The sequence below is a fragment of the Solea solea genome, chromosome 3 (genome assembly GCF_958295425.1).
Source record: "Solea solea chromosome 3, fSolSol10.1, whole genome shotgun sequence".
Lineage (NCBI taxonomy): Eukaryota > Metazoa > Chordata > Actinopteri > Pleuronectiformes > Soleidae > Solea > Solea solea.
This window is the reverse complement of record NC_081136.1, coordinates 30,108,071-30,130,052: the sequence shown is the minus strand read 5'-3', so window position 1 is coordinate 30,130,052 and position 21,982 is coordinate 30,108,071. Positions and strand designations below refer to the sequence as shown.

Genomic DNA, 21,982 nt, shown 5'->3' with positions numbered 1-21,982 from the left:
GGACCCTTTTTCTGAAACATTCGCTCAAGTGGATTATTTTTGCAGTTTATTGACTAGAAATCTAAACGTGGCACAGTAGTAGTTGACACAGGTCGTGCTTGTACCCTTGTGTAACGGGGAATGTGGAGACTGAGTGATGGGGGAAGTTGTGTGAGGGGGCTCTGTGGGGCCTGGAAGAAACATGGAAAAAGAGTGAGAATACACACCATAATAGTAAAACAAGAGAGAAATCTGCCATCAACAAAAAAAAAAGGTCATCTGGTTCAAGCGTTGGGCCTGCCTGTCATGCATATTATTTGGTTTATAGTTTAAACTACTCAATTTATACTGTCCAGCTTAGCATCAGCAGCTAACTGTGTTAGTGCTACAAGGGGAACAATTCACAAGCATCATGCGAGAGCCATAGATTTCATAAAAATGGACGTAGTCTTCCTGTTGTAGAACAAACTCGCCCTTTGTAGCCTCCAGATTTGCAATTTCACCTTCGAGACCATTACTTTCAAGTCAGACAAGCAACTTGATAAATAGGCACATTTTCCCATTCAAATTAAGGTATTTTGGCAACCAGCAGTCACCCCATCTTACTTCCTAGGCTTCGACTTTCAAACTGGAATGCTACGTCCAATTATTTAACCGTACAGCGTATGGTGAGAGTTAAAGAAACAAACAGTGTCTAACTCCTATAATGATAGAAGTACTGTGCTACAGCAGAATACAGCCTATAGATTCTATCCAAATAGGACACAAGCTCAGTTTGCAGATGCCAGGAAAGTTTGCCACACTTAAAATCCCATCTTATCACACTGTAAGTCTGCAAACATGCTAACTTAGTCACATGCAGGGGGAAGTAAAGAAAGCAATGCCAAGTAAATATATCTGGGAGAATTAAAATTAGCATGCAGGGACTTCTCGTGGCAAACTTGGTTTACCTTTGCCCGGCTCTACTGTGGGCTGAGTATGAGCTTCAGAGAGAAAAGAAAGAGATAGGGGGAGTGTAAGTTTGAGTGGGGTTTGTGTCATGATTGTCTCCACGTGTATCCCTCATACTGAAAACTGTACTCCTTAATGTGGTTGCCGATGGAAGGCCCAATGCCATTTCTCTTCATTTTGACCCCATCACCTACGCTTTGCCCTTTGGAAGTGAATTATAAGAGGTCGTGGTTAAAACCTAGCCGTACGCAATGGAGCACCCCTTCAGAATTGTGACATGTTATCAGACATAATGTGTTTTGCCAAAGATTCAACATGCCAACATACAAAAAAAAAAAAACAATCCGATAGTCGCGATCACGGACAATAGGCATTATTATGCACTCATCTCCTACCCTACATACCTTCATGCCTCTTTGGCATGTAGGATTTTTGGATGTTACCCAATACTAGCGGGCAATGCAGAGTGCCAAGTTGCAGGTATCAACAAACATGGCGACCCACTGAAGGAGGTTATTTTATTGTGCTCAATCTGACATAGAAACACAAGTGGATTTCGCAGCGGAGGAACATAAGATCACTGAATGCGAGTTTCATTATCATGTAGATGGATGTAATTTCGCACCATCTCGCAGATGCCATTTGAAAACTTTCCACCATTTTTAAATGCCTGTATAGAGTCTTCTTGTCGTTTTCCTGACTAGACTATTGACTGACTCTGAAATCTCCACGATTTCTGCTGGTATTGCTCCATTTCAGCCATCATCGTAAGCTCTCCTGTGACAAGCTCATTGACGGACGAAATTAATGCAAACTATTGATAGACTCCGCTCCGACTCCATAGTATTAATGTGCCCTAATGCTTTAACCACTGTACTTGGGTTCATATACACAGGACTCACCTGTGTCCATGACTGTGAAACCTTCCTCAGTGATGATGTGCCCAGAGCCCTTGATTGTCTTTGCACTTAAGTAAAACTTGTAGAGCATGCTGGCATTCAGATTTCCCAGAGTGATTCTGGTCTCGTTGGCAAGGAAATTCATGTATTTGGCTGGACCCACTTCATTGGTGTTGTTGACTGTGGTGAGAGAGTTAGAGACGTAAAACATTATTTTAACCGATATTCAAATGCACCATAAAATATAATGTTGGAATATATATGTGTCAGGCAGCTGGTAAGATTACCTGCTTGATATTTTAATGTATATCCAGCAAGGCGTCCATTGCTGTTTTTTGGTGGACCCCATTCCAGAGTTATTGAGTCCAAACTGGAGCTGACGATGTTCAGAAAAGATGGAGACCCTGGGACTAGAAACACAATCAGAACTAGGTCAGGTTCTGACTTTCAAACAGAACCAATCATTGTTCTCTGTGGATGCTGTGGGTAATTGATAGAGTAGCTCAGGTGGTTGCTATGGTGATTCTGATTGGAGTTATTGGAACGAGAACTTGTCAGATGTTCTCAGAGCAGTGCTAATAATATTACTAGCCAGCCAATGGCAATTTTAGATATACATGGAGCAGAAAGGTGATTAAAAGTGATGGACAGGTCTGAGTATTTCAGAAACTGCTGAAATATTGGGATTTTCAAGCACAACCATCTCTAAAGGATAACGGACAGGCTTGAAGCAGATGAGGTAGTGAGCAAAAGACCACACTGGGTCCCACTCTTCCAAAATTATTAGGTGTCATGTGTTCCCAATAAAGTTGCTTGTAAGTGTATACCATGTATACTAAATGCTAAGCTAGGGCAATAACCATGAGGTAAATGAATTTAGGAAGCAAAATGAGCATGTGGCACCATGGTGGAGTTTCCTCTACCAACCAACCATATAAGTCAAATGTAAGCAAACACACCTCCCTCAGGTGTCTCAAATGTCTTGTTGGGGCTCGGAGGCCCATCTCCTTTGCTGTTAAAGACCTTGATGAAGAGTTTGTAGAGGCTGTAAGGCTGGAGGCCTGGTAGACGCCCCTCGCTACGGTTCCCACTGAACATCAAAACCTGCTCCTTATGATCCTTCTCCTCCTCAGTCTCATGCAAGCCGCGTTCACGCCAGTAGAATACCTGGACGAGACACAGAAGTACATGGGTTTTTTGTTGAGATTTTAAAGCACTTAACTTTCTGCAGACCTAAGATGGGGCAAGACCATTCAAGGCTTTATAAGTAAAAAGCAGAATTTTAAAACCGTCAGTGCAACGCTGCCAACACAGGAGTGATGTGCTCTCGCTTGCGAGTTCCAGTCAGCAGACGTGCAGCCTGGCTAACACCAACATAGAGTGCATTACAATAATACAGTCTAGTAGAAATCAAAGCATGAAAGAAAGGCTTGACCTTTGCTAAAAGTCACAATTGGAAAAAAAAAAGAAGCTGGATTTGACCACTGAATTTATCCTTAGATCCATTTTAAAATCTTATTCAATTTTAGTTCGTTAGTTAGTCACAGTAGGTTTTTTAGTCTGAGCAACAGTATCCAGAGCCATTGGGACATTGGGGACACCACTTAGTCAAAACAAGATGACCTCAGTCTTGTCCTCATTAAAGCTAAGAAAGTTCCAGGCCATCCAGGCTTTAATGTCTGCTAAGCAGTCAAACAAGTGCTGTACTTCAATGGCATGTAGATTTGGTGTAAAAATTTAAAAGAGATGCCATGCTTTTTGATAACAGCACCCAGGGGGAGCACATATAACGAAAATAAAATGGGCCCCAGAATGGAGCTTTGGGGGACTCCATGTGGGAGAGGAGCACATGACCAAAAATCACCAAGACTGACAGAAAAACATCTTTCAGACAGATAAGACCAGAACAATTCTACAGCAGTTCCCCCAATGCTCAAATAGAAGTATGCAGGTTAGGTTTTTTTTTAGTAGGGGCTGGACCACAGCCTGTTTAAAATACAATAGTACAACACCAGTGGCAAGGCTGCTGTTAACTATGGCCACGATGCAGGTGGCTCAGCAGCAGGTTGTATAGGGGTGATACCTTTAGGACTAAATCAAGACTGAATTTATTTTTATGACTTAAAATAGAATTGTGAACAAGACAAGATCATTTTACATTTGAGATTGGTTTCTTATAATCCAACTATGTGGGTCATGCTTAAGGTTTCTTTCCCCAAAAATGTTCCCTTAATATTTTTTTTCATTATTTTGTCATAACAGCCTGGAGTGCATCACATGATGGACTGAATGTAACTGCAAACAGTTATCATGTACTACTTCGCTGGAGGTTTGAAAACTCACTCTCAGACTAAAGGTCTTGAAAGGGATCAAGTTTATATGGAGGGATTCAGTTTCTATTGAAAACTTGGGTGAGTTTTCATTCATGTCACAGCCAACTAAACATGAAACAAAACTCCTGAGGTCATACCCCAAACACTTGTTTTGTCATTAAGCTTTGTTTGCCCATCCCTACATACAAGTACCAACACATGAACAAAAAAAAACATTCCCCTCATTCAACACATGCACACAAATACATTTCCCCTCATTCAACACACACACACACACATCCCCCAGCACCCATTTCCCTCTGGGAAATGGCGCCTCTACCCATATATATACACACCTGAAAAGGCTGACTCGTTTAAATGATCCAATAAGGTGCAGACACACATGTGGGCGTAAAACAGGGAGGAGCCAAGAATGGCATTGTGAAGCACAGCATGTGTTGTGCATTCCCTTTGATTGAACCATGTGTTGGCTCAGCTAAATTCTGTCTTTTCTTCTGTTGTTTTTTTACATTTCATATAGTTTATTGCCAAATGTTTGAGCTTTTATTTTGATATTCTTAAGGCTGGCCTATATACATATATTGGCACATATAGAAGCAGGACATGAATGTCCGGTAAAAACATAGCAGTGAAAGACAGAACCACATTAGAGGTCTCATTTAAAGGATATTTATTTCCTGTGACATTTCAAGCACACTGGCAGTTTTAAGAGCCTTTAAACTGAAGGCCATGTGCTGAAATTAGGAGCCTGGAGAAAAAGGGGAAAATGCTTTTTTTGTGGCTGGGTTATTGTTCTCATTAAAAGTCAATTAGACAGAATGCTTTCATGTGCATTTAATGCACATCACTCGTGCACAAATGTGACAAACGAAGCAGCAACGACCAGCATGTGCTTTCTAAACCAGAACTCAGTCAAACAATACCTTGTATCCCTGCAGGTTCCCCCTCACTGAATTGGGAGACACAGGTTCCCAGTGTACTTCTGCTAGTGTACCGTTATTGACCATGACCTGTATGCTCTCAGGTGCAGACAGTGGCACTGAAAAACATGAAATGGAAACAGGAATCAACAACGATTAAACGATTAAAAATAATCAGATTCAAACTTTGGTTCAAAAAGGAAAATATATCACAACCACCTATGAAACTAAAAGGCAACACACAATGTCTAAACCCTCGTACTATTCTGTCAATGCACAGTATTACTTTGTAACTGGCCTGTGATCAGTTTTGACCAATAATAGCTAAAATTGCAGTATTCATTTGACTTACAGTCTTCTCCAGAGTACCCAACCACTAATTCAGGCTCAGGTCCGCTGCCATAATCATTTATAGCTTGGACTTTAATTTCAAACGGCACAAAGGTTGGAGTTCCAGTCATGATGAACTTGGAGTCGTTGGCCACATTTTGCGATGACCAGTCTGTGTCCGTGTCCTTCTGTCGCCACTGCACTTTGTACTCCAAACCCGGTCCATTGGACTGGAGTCCTGTCAGTTGCTGTACAGAAGGAGCAATTGATTAAGTCTGCTGCGGAAAAACAACACTGACAGAATTATAATTATAGGCCCACAGCGATGACATGTCAAACCAATAAAAACTGCTTACTGTCCAGGAAATGACAAGGCTGCCAGGTTCTGTTCCTACTACCTGGACATCAGATGGGTTTTCATCAGGAGCTGTGAACACCAAAGAATCAAGACTCAATCTGTGACTGTTTTAGATTTCAAACCCCTCCAAAAATGTCTATTATTCTTTGTTAGATAGGGGTGAGAATGGAGAGCTGTTTGTTTCTATGTGGCCCTGCGATGGATTGGCAACCGCATGATTGGATGGATGGATGGAATAATATTCAGTACCTGCAGGGTTGGTCCTGTATTGGCGCGAGGGCTGGCTGGGGTCACTGTAGCCCACATGATTTAGAGCCAGTACTCGGAAAGAGTAGTAGACGAACGGAGAGAGGTTTAATTGTGCTGTGGTGCTCGTGCCTGCAACATCAGTCAGGTTGTTCCAGGTTCCTGGCTGGTGCAGTAGATCCTCATATTGGATCAAGAACTCTGGGGAACATTAAGAAATATTCACATTTTAAGAACGTGTTGATGATTATTAACAGATTTTTCCTGTGGTTGACGTCAGTGATTTCTCATTGTGCCCAACTACCACTGAAATTCATTGATTTGCTTTTGTTTTCACTTGCTATCATTCATAGTTTGGGGTTTGGCAGTGGACGGGACACATTTTGCTTACTCTGAGTGGGACTGTTGTGGTCGTCACCAGGGATCCAGGTGAGCTGAACACTCCTGTCTGTTTGGTCCGTCAATTCTAGGTCAGTTGGAGGGTCAGGTTTCTCTGCAGGCACAGTAAGAATCTTAGGACCGACTGAAAACACTTAGAATGAGTGCGTTACAACTAAAGATTGTTCAATCTGTTTTTGATAAAAAAACAAATGAGGTGTAGATTAATGTTTTTTTCTCCTTTTAATTAATATGTGCATAAATCAAATGCAAAGTAGTGAATGGCAGATATATGTTAGCAAAAAAAAGAGCAGATAGTAAGGGTGTGCTTCCTTGAAAGAAAAGCTGGTTTTTTTATTAGTTTTGTTTTTTAAAAACCTTTACGCTTTAATGACACAAGACAAATGTTGGAAGGGCTTTGTAACCTATGAAAAAATAATGCATTTTATGTACATTTATTTAAAAAAAGAAATACATCTGAGGGAGTTTGGAAAGTTTGTCAGAAGGTTCAGGTGTTGTCACTTGTGGCTGATTAAGCTGCAACTCAGGTCTAATCAGGCAGCTGAGTGAAAACAGCTGAGTGGGAGCGCCACAGTGCTGCAGAGCATTTTCCAAACATTAATCTTAATATGGTTCAACATAAACTGGATGACATTTATATCATATGATGTAATATGCTCATACAAAGATGAGTGACAGAAACAGACAGAAAAAAAGCAGCTACAAACAAACACAACTTATGATGCTGAAACAAAAATAACTTGTTACTGGAGATGATTAAACAAAAATAACTTGTGACTGGAGATGATGAAACAAAAATAACTTATGACTGGAGATGATAAAAACTACTACACTGTTTGTTTACCGTAGACAATAGCCGGAGTAGGAGTTGCCTCTGTGACCACAAGAAGCAAGAGTAAAGTGCAAGAAGAGGGACAGAAGTTAGTGGCAGATATTGTAAGAACAGTGGAAAAGCAGGAGAATTCCTATGGTTATGATTCTCAGAAGATAACAGAAGGTAAGGTTAGGAAAATAGTGAAAACAGGACACAAGGAAAAGGCTACCTAGCTTACCTAGCTTGTTTACCTAGCTTAATTCTTGTGTTAAAAGAAGAAAAGTCAACAGTCAACAGGCATTTACCATATTTCACTCAAGAAAAAAATGGTCTCATTCTTTTGCATGTGTTTATGGATTGTTGAATACATTTAAATTAATCAATGACTTGTCTCTATGGGGATAAAACTTCATGGGGAAGTGTTTAATCATCTGATTGGAATCACCTGTGTGTGCTGCACTCTTCATAAACAAAAGTCCACTAAACCCCTGGAACAATGGGCCTTTTATACTAAAACTAAACCTAATAATTGAAATTATTTCTTTCTTTCACATTCAGCACCAGGAGGCTTTGCTGATTACAAATATGTACGATGTGTGTGGATCGAGTGAAAAATGACTGAGCTGTGGCAAATTTGTTTGTGCGCCATAGGTTAATAACATTCAACTGTACAGTAATACGGTTTCGGACACATGTGGAGTGAAAGATCTGGGGGCTGCAAGAGAAGTAGGACAATTTACTTTTAAAGCACAAAAGCTGAACGACTTGGAGTGGGTGACATCACACACTCTCGAGGACGTTATACACACACGTTAGAGAAGCTAGGATTTGAGATATATTGAGCGTGTGTGTGTGTGTGTGTGTGTGTGTGAGTACATACCAACAACGGTCAGCATGGCACTGGCTGAGTCTCGGTCCAGAGTTGTGTTGACGATGCAGGTATAGGTACCCTCGTCTTCACTGGTCACATCTTTGATGTTCAGACGGTCTGTGTCCACCGCAAACCTAAATTAGCCCAAGCGAGAAAACATTTAAATCAGTTCCCTGCGACACCGCTGGATAGATGATGTTGTGATTTAAAACGATGGGCTCTATTTTTATTGATCAAAGCAAATGATCTTCATCTCGTGGATGCTTCTAGGGCATGTTCACTTTTGCCAATAAGGGCTCGAGCACTCATTCCTCCGAAAGGATCACATTTTTTAAGCACTATACGTTGGTGAAAACGGACGACAGATGCTACGCAAATCAGAACTGGCAAAGTTGTGTCCCCAAAAGTGAAACCGGGTGGGACAAAGCCAAAAACTAAGTTGCACAGAATTTCACAAAACTTGGTGGAAACAGCCAAAGATGAACAAAAAAGTCTATGGAGACCATGGCCTCAACTCAACAGGAAGTCGGCCATTTTGAATTTGGTGTCCATCTTGGCATGTTTGGTAAAAGGACCAAGTCGTCTGAGCATGTTAATCGTACCAACAAAAAGAAAAGAGTTATCAAGATGAATGGCAACAGTCAGTATTTATGTAACACTTTTCTAGTCTTGATGACCAATTCACCCATTCATGCATCTAAACACTCATATTTCATACTCATTCCGCATGGGGTTAAGTGTCTCACCAAAGGACACATCAGCTTGTAGACTAGCGGAGCCGGGAATCAAACCCACAACCTTCGAGTTGAAAGAACACACGCTCTACCGCTGAGCTACTGCCCCCGCCTTGAGACAATGAGGTCTCACAGATTTGAAAGGGCGTGGCCACGGCAACCATACATTGACAGATCAGCTCAAAAGTCAATAGCATAGCGCCACCCGCTGGCAGCACGGTGGCTGCGACCGACCGCATAATGCTGCTTGCAGCTTTAATCATTCAGACTTGGCGCAGCTTCGTGCTTGATATAAGACGTGATTCTCACTGTAACGCCAAAGTGTTTCGTACCTTCCATCGTCCGGCAGTTCTGCATTGTCTTTCAGCCACGTCATGGTGGGAACGAGGGAGTGGTCGTGTTTGACTTTACACTCGAACACAGCGCTCATTCCTCTCTGCACCACCTTGTACTCTGGCTGCCTCAGGATGCGTGTGGGCTCTGTGGGAAGATAGAAAGAAAATTGCCTTGATCTTTGCTATCCACCATATTATTACTATCCTCCAATGTTACATTTCCTCTGATGCCTTTGTGTTTCGCTTCCGCCCTGAGCATCGTACCATGAGTTTGTTGTTCTTCTAATGGAAAGCAGATTCATACAGCAGCTATATTACATTCCTGACACCTGTATAAAATGTCATCACCAGTAGGGGTCTCTGTTTCACTGTGTGTGGAAATGTCCCCAGGTACTTTGCTTTTAGACAAAAGGTTCTGGATCTTGTCGGCTAAATCAGTAATGAGGAGGTTCCTCTCGATTCTGGGTTTGCTGCTCATGGAAGAGACTTGACGATGGTGGAATTTAGCAGTGATTAAAACGTACTTAGATCTTAACAAAACAGAAAACAATAAACCAATCTTTCCTTATCTTCTCTTTGATATAATCCATATCAACTGAGAGCAGATGTGTGAGTATAAATCAAGCTCAACACTGAAACCAACAGTATCATTGTGTGTAGCTATGGACCCCAGCTCACCTTTAACTTCCAGGAAAACATGGTTCTCCTTGATCCCCAGGTTGTTGGTGGCAATGCAGGTGTATTTTCCACTGTTTAGTGGCTGGGCCACGTGGATCTCCAGCGTACCATTTTCATGAATCACATACTGGTCTCCATCCTTAACGCTGGTCTGACTGTCTTTGAACCTGCACACAAATGACAGAGATCATTATTGTAAATAATGATAATAATAATGATAGACAGTACTTTTTTGGGAAAATCATTAAATACGTAAGTGTGTACATCTAAATCATACCATGTGATGGTCGGTAATGGTGAGCCAAAGGAGGAGCAGTGAAGGAGCGCCGGGTTGTTGGTGATGACCTGGTACACTTGGTTGGGTGGAGTGAGCACTCTCGGTGGTTCAGCTGTGGGAAGACAACCAAATGTCTCAGCAACTACTTCTTGAAAGTGGACTGTACATGAGAGATTCTACCACAGTGTTTGAATATGTTTCCAGCTACAGAGACAAACTCACCAAGAACACTGACAAAAGCGTTGGCCATCAGGTAGCCAAACTCATTGGATGCATTACACTGGTAGACAGCGCTGGATCCTGACTGCACAGTGCTGAGGATCACAGTGTCGTCCTCCACTTTGCGACTCTTGTCCTCAGGAGTATCTAGCACCAGACCAAACGTCATGTTTCAATCAAGTTCTTACACAAATACCGATACCAAAGCCTTTTGTAGAACAACATAAGCATGGTGTCGTTTTACTCACTTGCTATGGGGACTCCGTTGACAAACCAGCTAATCTGTGGCTTGGGTTCTCCATTGACTCGACAAGTCACAATGCCAGTCTCATTTGGGGCGAGGATCAGGTTCCTGGGGGCACTGATCCAGAAAGGAGCCGCTGTGGATGAACAAGAATAAAGAGGAGTGAGAATTGAACAAAATAAAGTTGTTTGATCTCATAGGGCATAGGGCAATAGGGAGGGTACAATCTGAACTGTTCGCCAGTCCAACGCAGGGCCACACAGGAAGCAACCACATGGGGAGAATAAGGAAACTCCATGCAGAAAGGCCGTTGTTCCAACCAGGGCTCGAACCCGGGGCTTCTTGGTGCAAAGGCAAGAGCACTAACCACTACACCAACCTACCACCAACAGCTTTTTAATGTCTCATCGTACTTTGCATCTTTACTTTTCAGTTGGCTCAAATATTTATCAACTGAGAATTAAATAATACACACTTGAATTGAAATTGACAAGAGTCGGTGTGCATACCTTTAACAGTGACCTTGATGACATGGTGCGCAGTTCCCAGTTTGTTTGTGGCCGTGCAGCGGTAATCTCCAGCATCAGCCTCGTTCACATCAGAAATCTTCAGCATTTTTTTGAAGTTGTGCAAGGAAATCCTGCTGCTCATCAGTTCGCCTCCATCCTTCTGCCATGAGATCTCTGGAGTGGGCCTATCACGGAAGACAAAACACAGCGTTGGTAAGCTGAGCTACCGTCGCCCTGACAGTTGTTGCTCCCAATAAAACCCTGAAACGTCCCCAGGTCATTTTAAAAAAAAAAAGTTTTGCGAGGAGAAACAAATGCTGTCCTGACATATTTTGTTGTCATTATTATTATTTTTGTCAAAATTGCATCACCCAGTACATATATATATATATATATATATATATATATATCGCAACCGATTCACACTTACAAGCCCTCAGCGATGCACTCCAGTACCAGAGTCTCTCCTCTCAGAACCATCTGGGTGCTAGCGGGGCCCAGAGGCAACATGAAACCCGGGCGATGCTCCCCCTCCGGTCTGTCTGAACACATGAGGAAATGAAACCACATCAGAACCAAGGCCACAACATCAATGTTTGAGTTACCCACACAAAGGACAGGACAGAAGGAGAGTCCAATATACACCGGTGATAAACTGGTTGGTCAACATGAACAGGTGGGATAGATCACATTAAAAACAGTATGAGCACTGACAATAAGGGAAAAAAGAGGAATCGCCCTGCAGGGAGGTAGTTTGTTGCTATGGTAACATGGCCGATCTTGGTAGAAAGCAACCCTGAAGTCACATAGATGAAGATTGTGCATGTTGTCCTTATCAGTACTTTAAAAGTAACGAAAAATAATCATGAGCGCACCAACTTCCAATTCAGAGCGTGGCGACAGATGAAGATGCAGATGTTAAAATGAACATACAGCTGTCTTTGCTCATCACTGAAGTCAGCTTGATGCTGCTGGTGGTTGAGTTTGCTGATAATTAATGTCACGCCAGCATCAAATGTACACATTTACTTTTATCCACAGCGACTTACAAGGGAGTTGAGTATTGAACTGGGAGCTTGCATTGCTAACTTTGTACAACCTGCCAGGGGTGGAGTTGAACTTGTAACTATGATGTCTCTGCACACATAAAAATAAAATAAAATAAAATAAAATAAAATAAAATAAAATAAAATAAAATAAAATAAAATAAAATAAAATAAAATAAAATATAATAAAATTAAATGTAGTTCAGAGCTTGGTAGATAAATGTTACATAAAAGTGATGTACACATTATAAATAGAAAATATTTGACACTCTCTTTAATTTGCATCAGAATGAACTTTCACATAAAATTGACCAGATAAAAAAAAAAGTATTTTTGATATTTAATTGTAGAGGAGGGGATTGAGGTCAAGTTAAACGTTGGGTATGGTTATGCCAGGGAGTAAAAGCAGGGCTGGGTTTACACTGAGAGGAGGCTGAATGAATCAACAACACTCACCGCTACCGAACTCAGTGATATTGTGTAAAGCAGCCACAGTCTCATTCATTCTTTCCACTGTAATATAACAGAAATTCATGAGCATGCACATCGAGGACATACAGAGGCGGTTTCCTGCATTTAATTTACTAATATTACTGCTAAAATATGGTCCCAGTATAGGTGTAACATAAAAAGCTGTTTAGACAGAGCTCGTACACCTCTTCCAAGGTTAAATTCAGGCCATTTTCAAGCTATTTCAAAAACTTACAGCTGTGTTAACTCACATAATTTAAGTAAGAATACTTAAAGTACAAACACAAAATTATTATTTCACTTTTTTAAATCAAATAAAAAGAGATTGTGTTATGCTATGAGCAACCAAAATTTGATTTTGCAAAACATGAAACACGGAAGTTGTATATTTCAAAATATGCAGAGCAGTTTTCATTTTACAACTTGTTTTAATTTCTCCTATCCTATAAGCAAAAGCATTTTTCAGGCACCTGTATAAAGCAGAATACAGGATGACGAGCCATTGAAAAAGCCTCCAAGTAAACTAGTGACTGCAGAAACTAAAACTCCTAAAGAGTTTATTTCAGCTCATGCCAAACTGCTTTGACTTACTGTCGAGCACAGTGACTGAAATGGGCTGTTTCTGCTGGATGGTCCGTGTGTGAGGGAAGCGGGCGTAGCAGATGTAGTCGCTCCTGGTGTCTTCTGGGAGAACGTTGGCAAAGTACAGGTCTCCGTTCAGGGCCTGGGACACGCGCTGATCCAGCGGGAGCTTCTGAAGGTCTACAGATAGTGGGATTGTTAATCACTGGTTGTATTTACCAACATTTGAACCACATTTGATTCACATATCAGGATGTTTACTTAGTTTTAAGGAACTGGACACACACACTGAATGATTTAATATTTATCTGTGTGCATTTGACAAATAAAAGTCCTTGAATCTATGCACAAATACCTCACTGTGGGTAATATGACAGTGGCATGTTGGATAAATATGCAAATGACTTACTGTTATCCATCCAGAGTATAAGAGGAGGCGGCAGCCCAGCAGGGGGCCGGCACTGCAGCACCAGGGAAACCCCTCTCTGCACAGTGATGGCGTCATTTCTTTCCTTTGACCACAGGGGGGACCCTGCGAGTCACATCACACACAAGTGTTGAGGGCTTTTGTTCACAATCACTCTAGCAAGTATTAATAAAAGTATTAATAAATAAAAAGAATTCGTACTGGACTGCCTGATGACAAAGTTGTTGGATACAGCCGTGCCGTGGTCATTATGGGCTGTACACTGGTACGTCCCTTCGTAAGCCTCCGCTTTCTCCCCACTGATGTCAATGACCAGAGTTCCTGAACCGGGCTTCATCAGGACCTTGGAGTCTTTCTCAACATCAAAGTGGGTCCCATTTCTCGTCCAGGAGAAGCTAAGATAACAATAAAGATGAATAAATACAATATCTCTATATATTGTTGCAAACGGACTTCAATCACTGATCTCATAGCAGGGACTTGGATTATAGCTGAATATAATCTGAGAGACTGGCGGCAAATCGACACCGTGGCAAACTCCCTCTGCCAGGTATCTCTTAAGCTATTGCTCTCCGTAACAACAGTTGCTATGGTGATCCATATTTCCACACTGCTTCGGGTTACGTTACCCTCAGCAACACATCAGTAATTTCAGACAGGAAATCTCTACAGTCTCAGCTCTTCTCCTGCTATTGTGCTGTCGAGCGGTAAAGAAAACAGTGGATTATGCAAACAATGTGAACTTTCTCTGTTTCATATGCTGGGATAAGTCAAAGTGATCGTCTCACAAGGGATGCGGCTTCCCCTTGGCCTCACAGTGGATGACGATGTTCTCCCGCGGATCGAAGATGTAATCTTTTGGGGACTGCAGCGTTATAGTCGGGGGCTGAGGCACTGGAGGAACACAAACGGAAGTGTTCAGGGTCAGACGCACAAAAAGGCATGCACGGACACAGCACACTGGAACTTGCATAGGTCAAGCAGAGGACAGGGCAAGCGACATGCAACATGCAGCCACACCTGAAACACGCCCAAATCATTTGAGCACCACTCCAAAACAAGCAACGAATGAAAGAAGCGCAGGCGCCTTTAAATATTCCGCATGCCTCGACACACGGTGACAAATGAATTCAGTTCAGAAGAGCAAAAACTCCACACTCCGAGTCAGCCAACTTACATCCTTCCAGTACTTTAGCTTTTAGTCCATCATGAAACGCCATTTCATAGTAGGTAGAATGTCGAGGAAAAGTGTGTTAGTTTTTGCAGTGATTGGAAAGAACAGCAGAATCAGATTAAAATAAATAACATAAATCTTCCGGGTACTTTTAAGCATCTGATCGAGCCTGCCTGAAATTGAACGGCCATGCGCGGCATAGGTTTTTTTTCAAGCAGGAACAATAAATGCAAGAAAAGTAGATGGAATATTAAAGGTCCAGTGTGTAACATCTTTGACAGGGTTTTGTGGCCCAAATTTAATATACATTTAATGTACATTTAGGAAATGTTTATAACCACTATAGAATAAAAAGCTGTAGCCTTACAATAAGCCTTTTACATGTACTTTAGGAATCTAGGCAACACCATCTTGTGCCGTTTCAAAAGACCAAAAGGGAAAAATTAGGGAAAAATTAGACAAAGCAGGTGTTTTAAAGAAGACACTTACTCCAAAAAAAACTATGCTAAGCCCATAATAGGCGAATAGAGTGAAATCTCACCATTAGATGTCATTAATTCTTGCACACTGGACCTTTAAGGGAAACGGTTTCTCAAAATGTTTCTTAACAAGAAACAACCACATGCTAAAACATGCAAAAAGTCTTTTCTCGTGGTTCTCACAGAAAGAACAAGTGGTTAAAAATAGCACAAATTTAAAGGTCATGAAGTTGTAAGATATGCATCCTGAGAGTAAATGTGATCTCGGTGGCGGTGATACTTACGATCAAGGGGCACTTCTAGCGCTGAAGTCATGTGACTCAAGAATATCAATAGTGCAGCTCCGGAGCCTGACACCCACACCATATTCCCGTCAGCGGTCGAGTGTGCCATGGTAAAAGCCTTTTTTTCCCCCCAAATTCAACAGCAGTTGGGGTCGTGGACAAGGTGAAGTCTGGATCCACACTACAGAGAGGAACAGTGTGCGGGTTAATGTGATGTTTTTATTCAATTACGTACATTGACTCTGACTGCATTATCAGAAAAAGAGCTGTCAATAAATGTCACATCCATCAAGTGAAACGTAAACCTGCCGTCGACGACACAGAATAACAAAAACTATGTGTGTGTAGAAGTGAATTATGGACACAGACATAAACATTTAGTCTGAACTTTTGTTACATTTAACTGTGAACTTAGGAGAGCCTATCATTCTGCCAGTGTAAAGACTTCAGCAGCAGAAGACAAAACAAACCCGATTTCAGCCATTTTAACTGACGCTCTAATGCTGGAGAACCCACGAGGAGTGCACTTGAGTCTATAATTCTTTAGTAAGTGTAACAGCTGCCAACATCTTGGTGCATTCTGGTGCTTAAAGTGTTCACGTTTGCATTCTTCTCTACAGCAGTGGTTTCCCAATCCCTGGGCCCGGGACCAGTAATAAGCCACCACAGGGCCACATCGAGACAAACACTCCACTCCACACCTACAGTCAGTATCCAGGTTTGCCTAATCCCTAATCATGTTTTTGGACTGCGGGAGGAAATCCAGAGTACACAGTTTATCACCAGCACGTCCTGTTGTATATTACTGTCTACTGTACTTAATCGAGAGGGTAAGACCAAAGAGAGTGGAAGAGAAGGAGGGAAAACAACACGACTGAATGAATTCAATGCATGCTAAATCTTCCAATCTAATTATGGAAAGGGCAATAATGATATCATGCAAATGTAGTGGCCCGTCTTCAGATTAATTACAACAGTCGTCCATGCGGCTGCAGGAGAAATTGCCTCCCCAGCCGCGGCGACTGTGGCCACATTCACGTGGTTAACTTTGTTTTTTAAAACATGCCTTTTGTATAAAAGGGACATCTATCTATCTATCTATCTATCTATCTATCTATCTATCTATCTATCTATCTATCTATCTATCAATCTGATGATTCTTTTTGTACAAAAACAAAATGTTTCCCCAGCCTTTTGAAAATGACTAATTGCTTAGTCCTCTTTGACATGTTCAACAATAGGCCTACCAGTTTCTTGCCGAGTGTTAGATGAGATGCTTGATGAAGAGCAACTGCAAACAGCTTGCCTACTCTTCAATTATCGGGGGCCACTTAAATCAACATTGGCAAAGAAAGACGCGGAGGTACAGCAAGTGACGCAACCCTCGCAAATCGTCCTGCCTCTAAAGCGGGATCGGTCACTCCACAGCCTTGAATCACACCGGGTTAGGAGATGGTGAAGGACGACAGCCCGATGATGTGGGACGAGGCAGGAGGAGAATTCAGGGGAGGAATGAAAACACAGTCACTTCAGATCACAGTGACATATCTGGGACAACAGACCGAGCTGGGCTGCTTCCATATAGACAGGAGTAGATTGTAAGCTTTCTCTTTGTCCTCCTTGTCAGGCCCATATTCCTCTCACCGCGAGCAACATGTCTTATGACACACTGATCTGCAGTCGCGTACGTTCTTAAAACGAACCAGGTCACTAGAATAGGAGCTCTGAGTTCCCTCAAGCACATGGAAGGCGAACTGCAGCCTAGACGTGAAGCCACGTAACGACTTTGAGAAAGCACACTTGTTTTTCTCGACTCTTTCTTCAACTTTTCAACAAGGGGAATGTGCGTCCGATCAGGTCTGAAAATGGTCCAAAAACAGACATAAAATTAAAATAAACAGCCAAACTCCCTGGACAGGTAGTTAAACACAGAGGTGGCGACCACACAGGCATGACCGCTGCTCATATGACGCCCAACAAACACCTTTTTGTCTCGCTGTAACGCGAGCCACTTAAATCGCCTTTCAGGCTTTTGACTGGCTTCACGCAGGAGACTGCAGTGACAATGAAGCCTGATCATTTCAGAGCAACCGAGTGTAAACAACGAAGTGCACTCGTGCTTTAGGGAGGCAAAAAAGACCACAAGTGCAAAGACTAAAAGGACTATGTCCTTGTAACAAATGATGGCCGTTCTTGACGACGTCTAGGTGGTGTTTAATTGTTATTTTATGGTACAAGTTGCTTTTAATCTGACAGCAGCTTCATCGGTGAATCAAAACGGGGGATTTGCACCCAAAAACCCAGCATCATTGAAGCTCGGTGGAGTTAAAATAAACTATTAGTGACCCCATTCTTATACAAGTGGTCATGTGACCCATTGTTAACGTCTACATTTGAACTAATGCCGCTTTTAAGCAGTGCATAACCTCAGCATTTATTGCGGCACAGGTCAAACAAAAGGGCTGGTAGCTGAACAGGCAGGTGTTATTGGTCACCATGAGAGGCAGACATAGACAGACAGGCCAGAAAACTCCAACCTCTACTCTTGAATTTGTCATTTTGGTACATTTATTGGCCATCTGCTCTGTCTCTTCCTCCCCTTATCTCTCGCTCCTCCCAGTCTGCTTGTAATGTGAGAAAAATGGCCCTACATTTTTGAGGCAAAACCCAGACTGGACTGAACAAGAGGTATTATTTGCCTACATAAATGTGCAGTACTCTGACGAGGTATTCACGGAAAGTCGCGTATCTTTTTACAGAGTTAAGTATTATTTACTTAAGCACAGTTATGGCGCAGACAATGGACGGATAGTGTTGCACTTTTCATTGCAACTCCAAAAAGGAAAGGAGACACATTACAGAAAGGAGTGGGGAATAAAGTGCGCACGCATTGCTTGGACAAATACTTGGACACAAATGCAGATGTAAGGTGTATGAAGGGGTAAACGGTATTCTTTGTGTTATCTCCGGGGGAAAATATCACCACATTCCAGGAAACAGGTTCACTTTTGGGTTTCAGGCAAGAGGAGCTTCCTCTGCACTAACGCCACTTCTTTGCAATGAAAATACAAAAAACAGGGCAGCCTCTTTGTCTCCAGTGGCTCCCAGACCGGATCACACACAGCCAACTAATCAAAACAAACTCTCTAAGCCTCTTTTTTTTTTGCATGTACACAAAAACACACACACACACACACACACACCGGGGCCTTCCCTTTTGGGAGTCAGTTATTCTAGCACCATCAACAGAATCCCCCAGCGCCTGCTTTTCTCTGAGGCTTTTGTGAATTGCTGATGGTCAGCATGTGCCAGGCCATCCGCACCCTCTACAACCACACCGCGGGGGCTATTGTCCGTCATGTTGACCGCTGGAATAACGCTGAGACAGCGGGGGGGCAATTTTTAGGGCACGGAGTGACACGTCTGTTAATGTGACAACAGCTCAAATACGGCTACATCCGTAATACTAAAGGTTTTCTTTTAAGTCTATTGACCACATTACCCCTCAAAACAGAGAAGTTGCACTGCTGGCTGTGTTTTAGTTTGAAAAGGGTATGCGATCATTTCCTGTAAGGATGCATGATATTGTACTTTTTTGCAAATATCCACACTTAGGCTGATAACCAATACCGCATATATACCGGTATTTTTCCCTGCGCCCCAACTGCAGATGTCATTTAGTCTCTTCTGTAGTTGAAATTAACATATTTTGCCAAAATGATGTCGATATCAATTTTTTTAATTGTGCAATGTAGTTAAAGACAAAAATTACAGTTGGTAAGGGCACTGGCATTGACGTCAAGGAGGCAGCAGCCTATTCAGCCTACTAGTTTTAGTCATTAGTCATGTCAGTCAGGATCTTGGCATGTCCATCGATATCCAATCGTACATTTTGAAGCCAACGTTGTACCGTTATTATTTCTTGTCCTTACTTGTCGCCATTGTTTGTAATTCACGTGCCTGCTCAACGTACCTGTACGCAAATCATGGGAAATGTTACTCTTACTTTGAGCAACATTCAAACCCACCGCAGCACATTCCCAGGCATCTCCTCGGTTCCTCGTATGAATAGCGTGACCTTCACGAACAGAGTATCTCAATGTCATTTCCTGTTCTCCTTTTTCCTTTTATTCCTATTCAGGGAACGTGAGCATCCCCGCCTCTCTATGAAGTGAATCTCAACAGCTGTGCTCCAGGCGCAATCACAGCGTGATCCTGTGTCTGGAGGTGAGAAAACTGGAAAGGTCGGTACCTCCTCTGTCACCTGCTGCATCTTAAAACAAAGTTCTGTTTGTCTTTAGGGGAGGAAAAAAAATCTGATTATATCCTTACAACTGGTTCTTAAACTCTTATGTCTAAGGTTACTGAGTCTATACTAACTTGCAAATGTTTCTTTTTCTGTGAACTTGTCTTTTGCGACGTTGGGGACTGCGTGTTCATAGCCTGATTAATTAAAGGATAAATAATACCAATCTGACACAATAGGCGCAGTGTGCTATTTTTAATTCATAGGCAGAGAACATTCAATATGATTAACCCACTCAAACTGTACAGAGTGCTCCGTGGTAAAGCCCTTTCAAGTGTGCACCATTTCAAACCAAGCACTTTCAAAACAAAGCACTGGATCCGTCCATGTGTAACTCGTTAAGCGCCATCACTGATAGCTGCCATTAAAATGCACTCTGTCTTCCGTCCAATTATACTGCTGTGATATGTGGACGATTGCGCACATTTTTCCACCCATATGGACCGGTTCGCTGGCTGCTGGGGGGGGCTTGACTGGCTACTGGGTGCGTGCCAATCTGCACGAGCACGTGCACGAGAGTGCGCGCATGTCTCGCCTGTCTAAGGTCATCTCGTCAAAAGCTGTGGGCTCAGCAAGGGAGGAGGCAAGTGCGTGTCTCTCTGCGTGCGATATAAAAGTGAAATGGTGGAGTGGCGGTCCACCGTGTAACATTTAGGTGGGTTTATTGGTAGTAAGTGAAGAGGCTATACCCATTAGCATGTCCCATAAATGTGATAAAGAACTTTGAACTGTAATTAAGACCTTAGAACTGTGAAGAGCAGCATTGCACCTCTTAGTGTACAGCCTGTCGGAAATTATAATTAGCAGAAGTGTATAATCGCTTTAAAATAAAATAAAAAATAGCTCACTATGCAAGTGTGAGTGGAATAACTCAGTTTTCTTAATGTCATGTAAACACGTTAGAACTAAAATCGAGCTAGCCTTAGTCTGACTAACATACATGGACATTCATAGTCCGATTACTCCAGCATGTACAACCACAGCACGATATCCACGTCGGGGTTCCCTGTTTGTTTTTCTGTGACGCAAAGGTCAACAGGAAACTGATTCATTACGCACTCACTTATGGAGCGATATGGTGCCGCCTATGGAGGCGGGGTCACACATACACGGCCAATCGATTTTTTTCCTCTCCATGCATACTCCCACACGGCAAGTTGTCCCCTCGTGCTTGGTTAAGGAAAAGATGAGAGTGGAGTCTGCGGTCATCGCTTAAAAACACAGTGTTGAGATGTTCTCCTCATACTATGCTTCCAAACTCTTCATCCAACAACTCTATTTCTTTTCTCTACGCACAAGTCATGACAAAAGGACCTTGCATCAGTGGTTAATGTCATTCTAATACAGTGGGACAATGTGACAGTGGCCACATGCGATAAATCCAGCCAGGCTTGTCACAGAGCCAAGCTCCATTAGTATTCCTCTGTGCTGTTGCTAAGTAATAAAAAAAAAAAGGTATTGATGAGCAGACAAACGCACGAGGCCTTGGTACGTGACTCTGGGCTTTGCCATGACATGAGTTACCGTGCGTCTCTGACAATTGGCCCCTTTGCATGTCCTTCAGGGCAAGTCTGACGCCGTTTTATGGCTGTGGCTCCTACATACGTCTTCTATTTTATTAGGGCTGATCCTGATCCGAAGACCTTGTTGTAATAGGTATAAATGAACCCTTCAAAGATATCGAGCAGGATGATCTTTCTTCGAATCAGAAGTGGTGGTGTTATGTTGTTCGGGGAACATGCTCTGTATAAATGATGTCAGTCGGCCCAGCAGTCGCTGGCACCGATGAATCATAAGACAGACGGATGGTCAGATCGGCCAATAGACTGACTGACAAAGCCAAATATCAGGATGTGATGATACACGAAAGAGTGAGTGATGGGACGAAAGACTGAAATGATGACAGGAGAAAAAGGGGCATGATGGGAAAGGGGTGGTAGGTGAGAGCGGGCGGGGGGGGGGAGGGGGGCGGTGTTATAGCAGCACAACAAGCTGGCATGTTCCCTTTTTTTTCCTCCTTCACCCATCTGCTCATCAGGATTAATCATGGAGAGGAGAACAGAGGGGAGAAAAGATCCATTATCACAATCTATAATAACTGAATCTTTTTTTTTAAT

At 42.4% G+C, this 21,982-nt stretch overlaps 1 protein-coding gene across 12 annotated transcripts in view; it reads right to left on the bottom strand.

Annotated features, from left to right (window-relative positions):
- The window catches only part of nrcama (neuronal cell adhesion molecule a), a 51,141-nt gene that overhangs the window by 7,220 nt on the left and 21,939 nt on the right, over nt 1–21,982 (bottom strand). For 2 of the 12 annotated variants that reach the window (XM_058624357.1, XM_058624356.1), the window contains 25 exons: nt 15,560–15,740; nt 14,800–14,817; nt 14,411–14,516; nt 13,824–14,017; nt 13,605–13,727; nt 13,205–13,375; nt 11,527–11,638; nt 11,097–11,281; nt 10,592–10,723; nt 10,347–10,490; nt 10,125–10,236; nt 9,848–10,014; nt 9,167–9,314; nt 8,110–8,234; nt 7,260–7,289; nt 6,408–6,509; nt 6,020–6,217; nt 5,769–5,839; nt 5,435–5,660; nt 5,086–5,201; nt 2,789–2,996; nt 2,117–2,239; nt 1,833–2,009; nt 930–962; nt 105–170 (listed from right to left, as the gene is read on the bottom strand). In XM_058624357.1, coding sequence (XP_058480340.1) covers nt 105–170; nt 930–962; nt 1,833–2,009; nt 2,117–2,239; nt 2,789–2,996; nt 5,086–5,201; nt 5,435–5,660; nt 5,769–5,839; nt 6,020–6,217; nt 6,408–6,509; nt 7,260–7,289; nt 8,110–8,234; nt 9,167–9,314; nt 9,848–10,014; nt 10,125–10,236; nt 10,347–10,490; nt 10,592–10,723; nt 11,097–11,281; nt 11,527–11,638; nt 13,205–13,375; nt 13,605–13,727; nt 13,824–14,017; nt 14,411–14,516; nt 14,800–14,817; nt 15,560–15,668 — 3,196 coding nt within the window. In that variant the 5' untranslated portion in view covers nt 15,669–15,740. The remainder of the gene's footprint in view (nt 1–104; nt 171–929; nt 963–1,832; nt 2,010–2,116; nt 2,240–2,788; nt 2,997–5,085; nt 5,202–5,434; nt 5,661–5,768; nt 5,840–6,019; nt 6,218–6,407; nt 6,510–7,259; nt 7,290–8,109; nt 8,235–9,166; nt 9,315–9,847; nt 10,015–10,124; nt 10,237–10,346; nt 10,491–10,591; nt 10,724–11,096; nt 11,282–11,526; nt 11,639–13,204; nt 13,376–13,604; nt 13,728–13,823; nt 14,018–14,410; nt 14,517–14,799; nt 14,818–15,559; nt 15,741–21,982) is intronic. The other 10 variants (XM_058624362.1, XM_058624363.1, XM_058624366.1 and 7 more) reach the window with 8 other exon arrangements.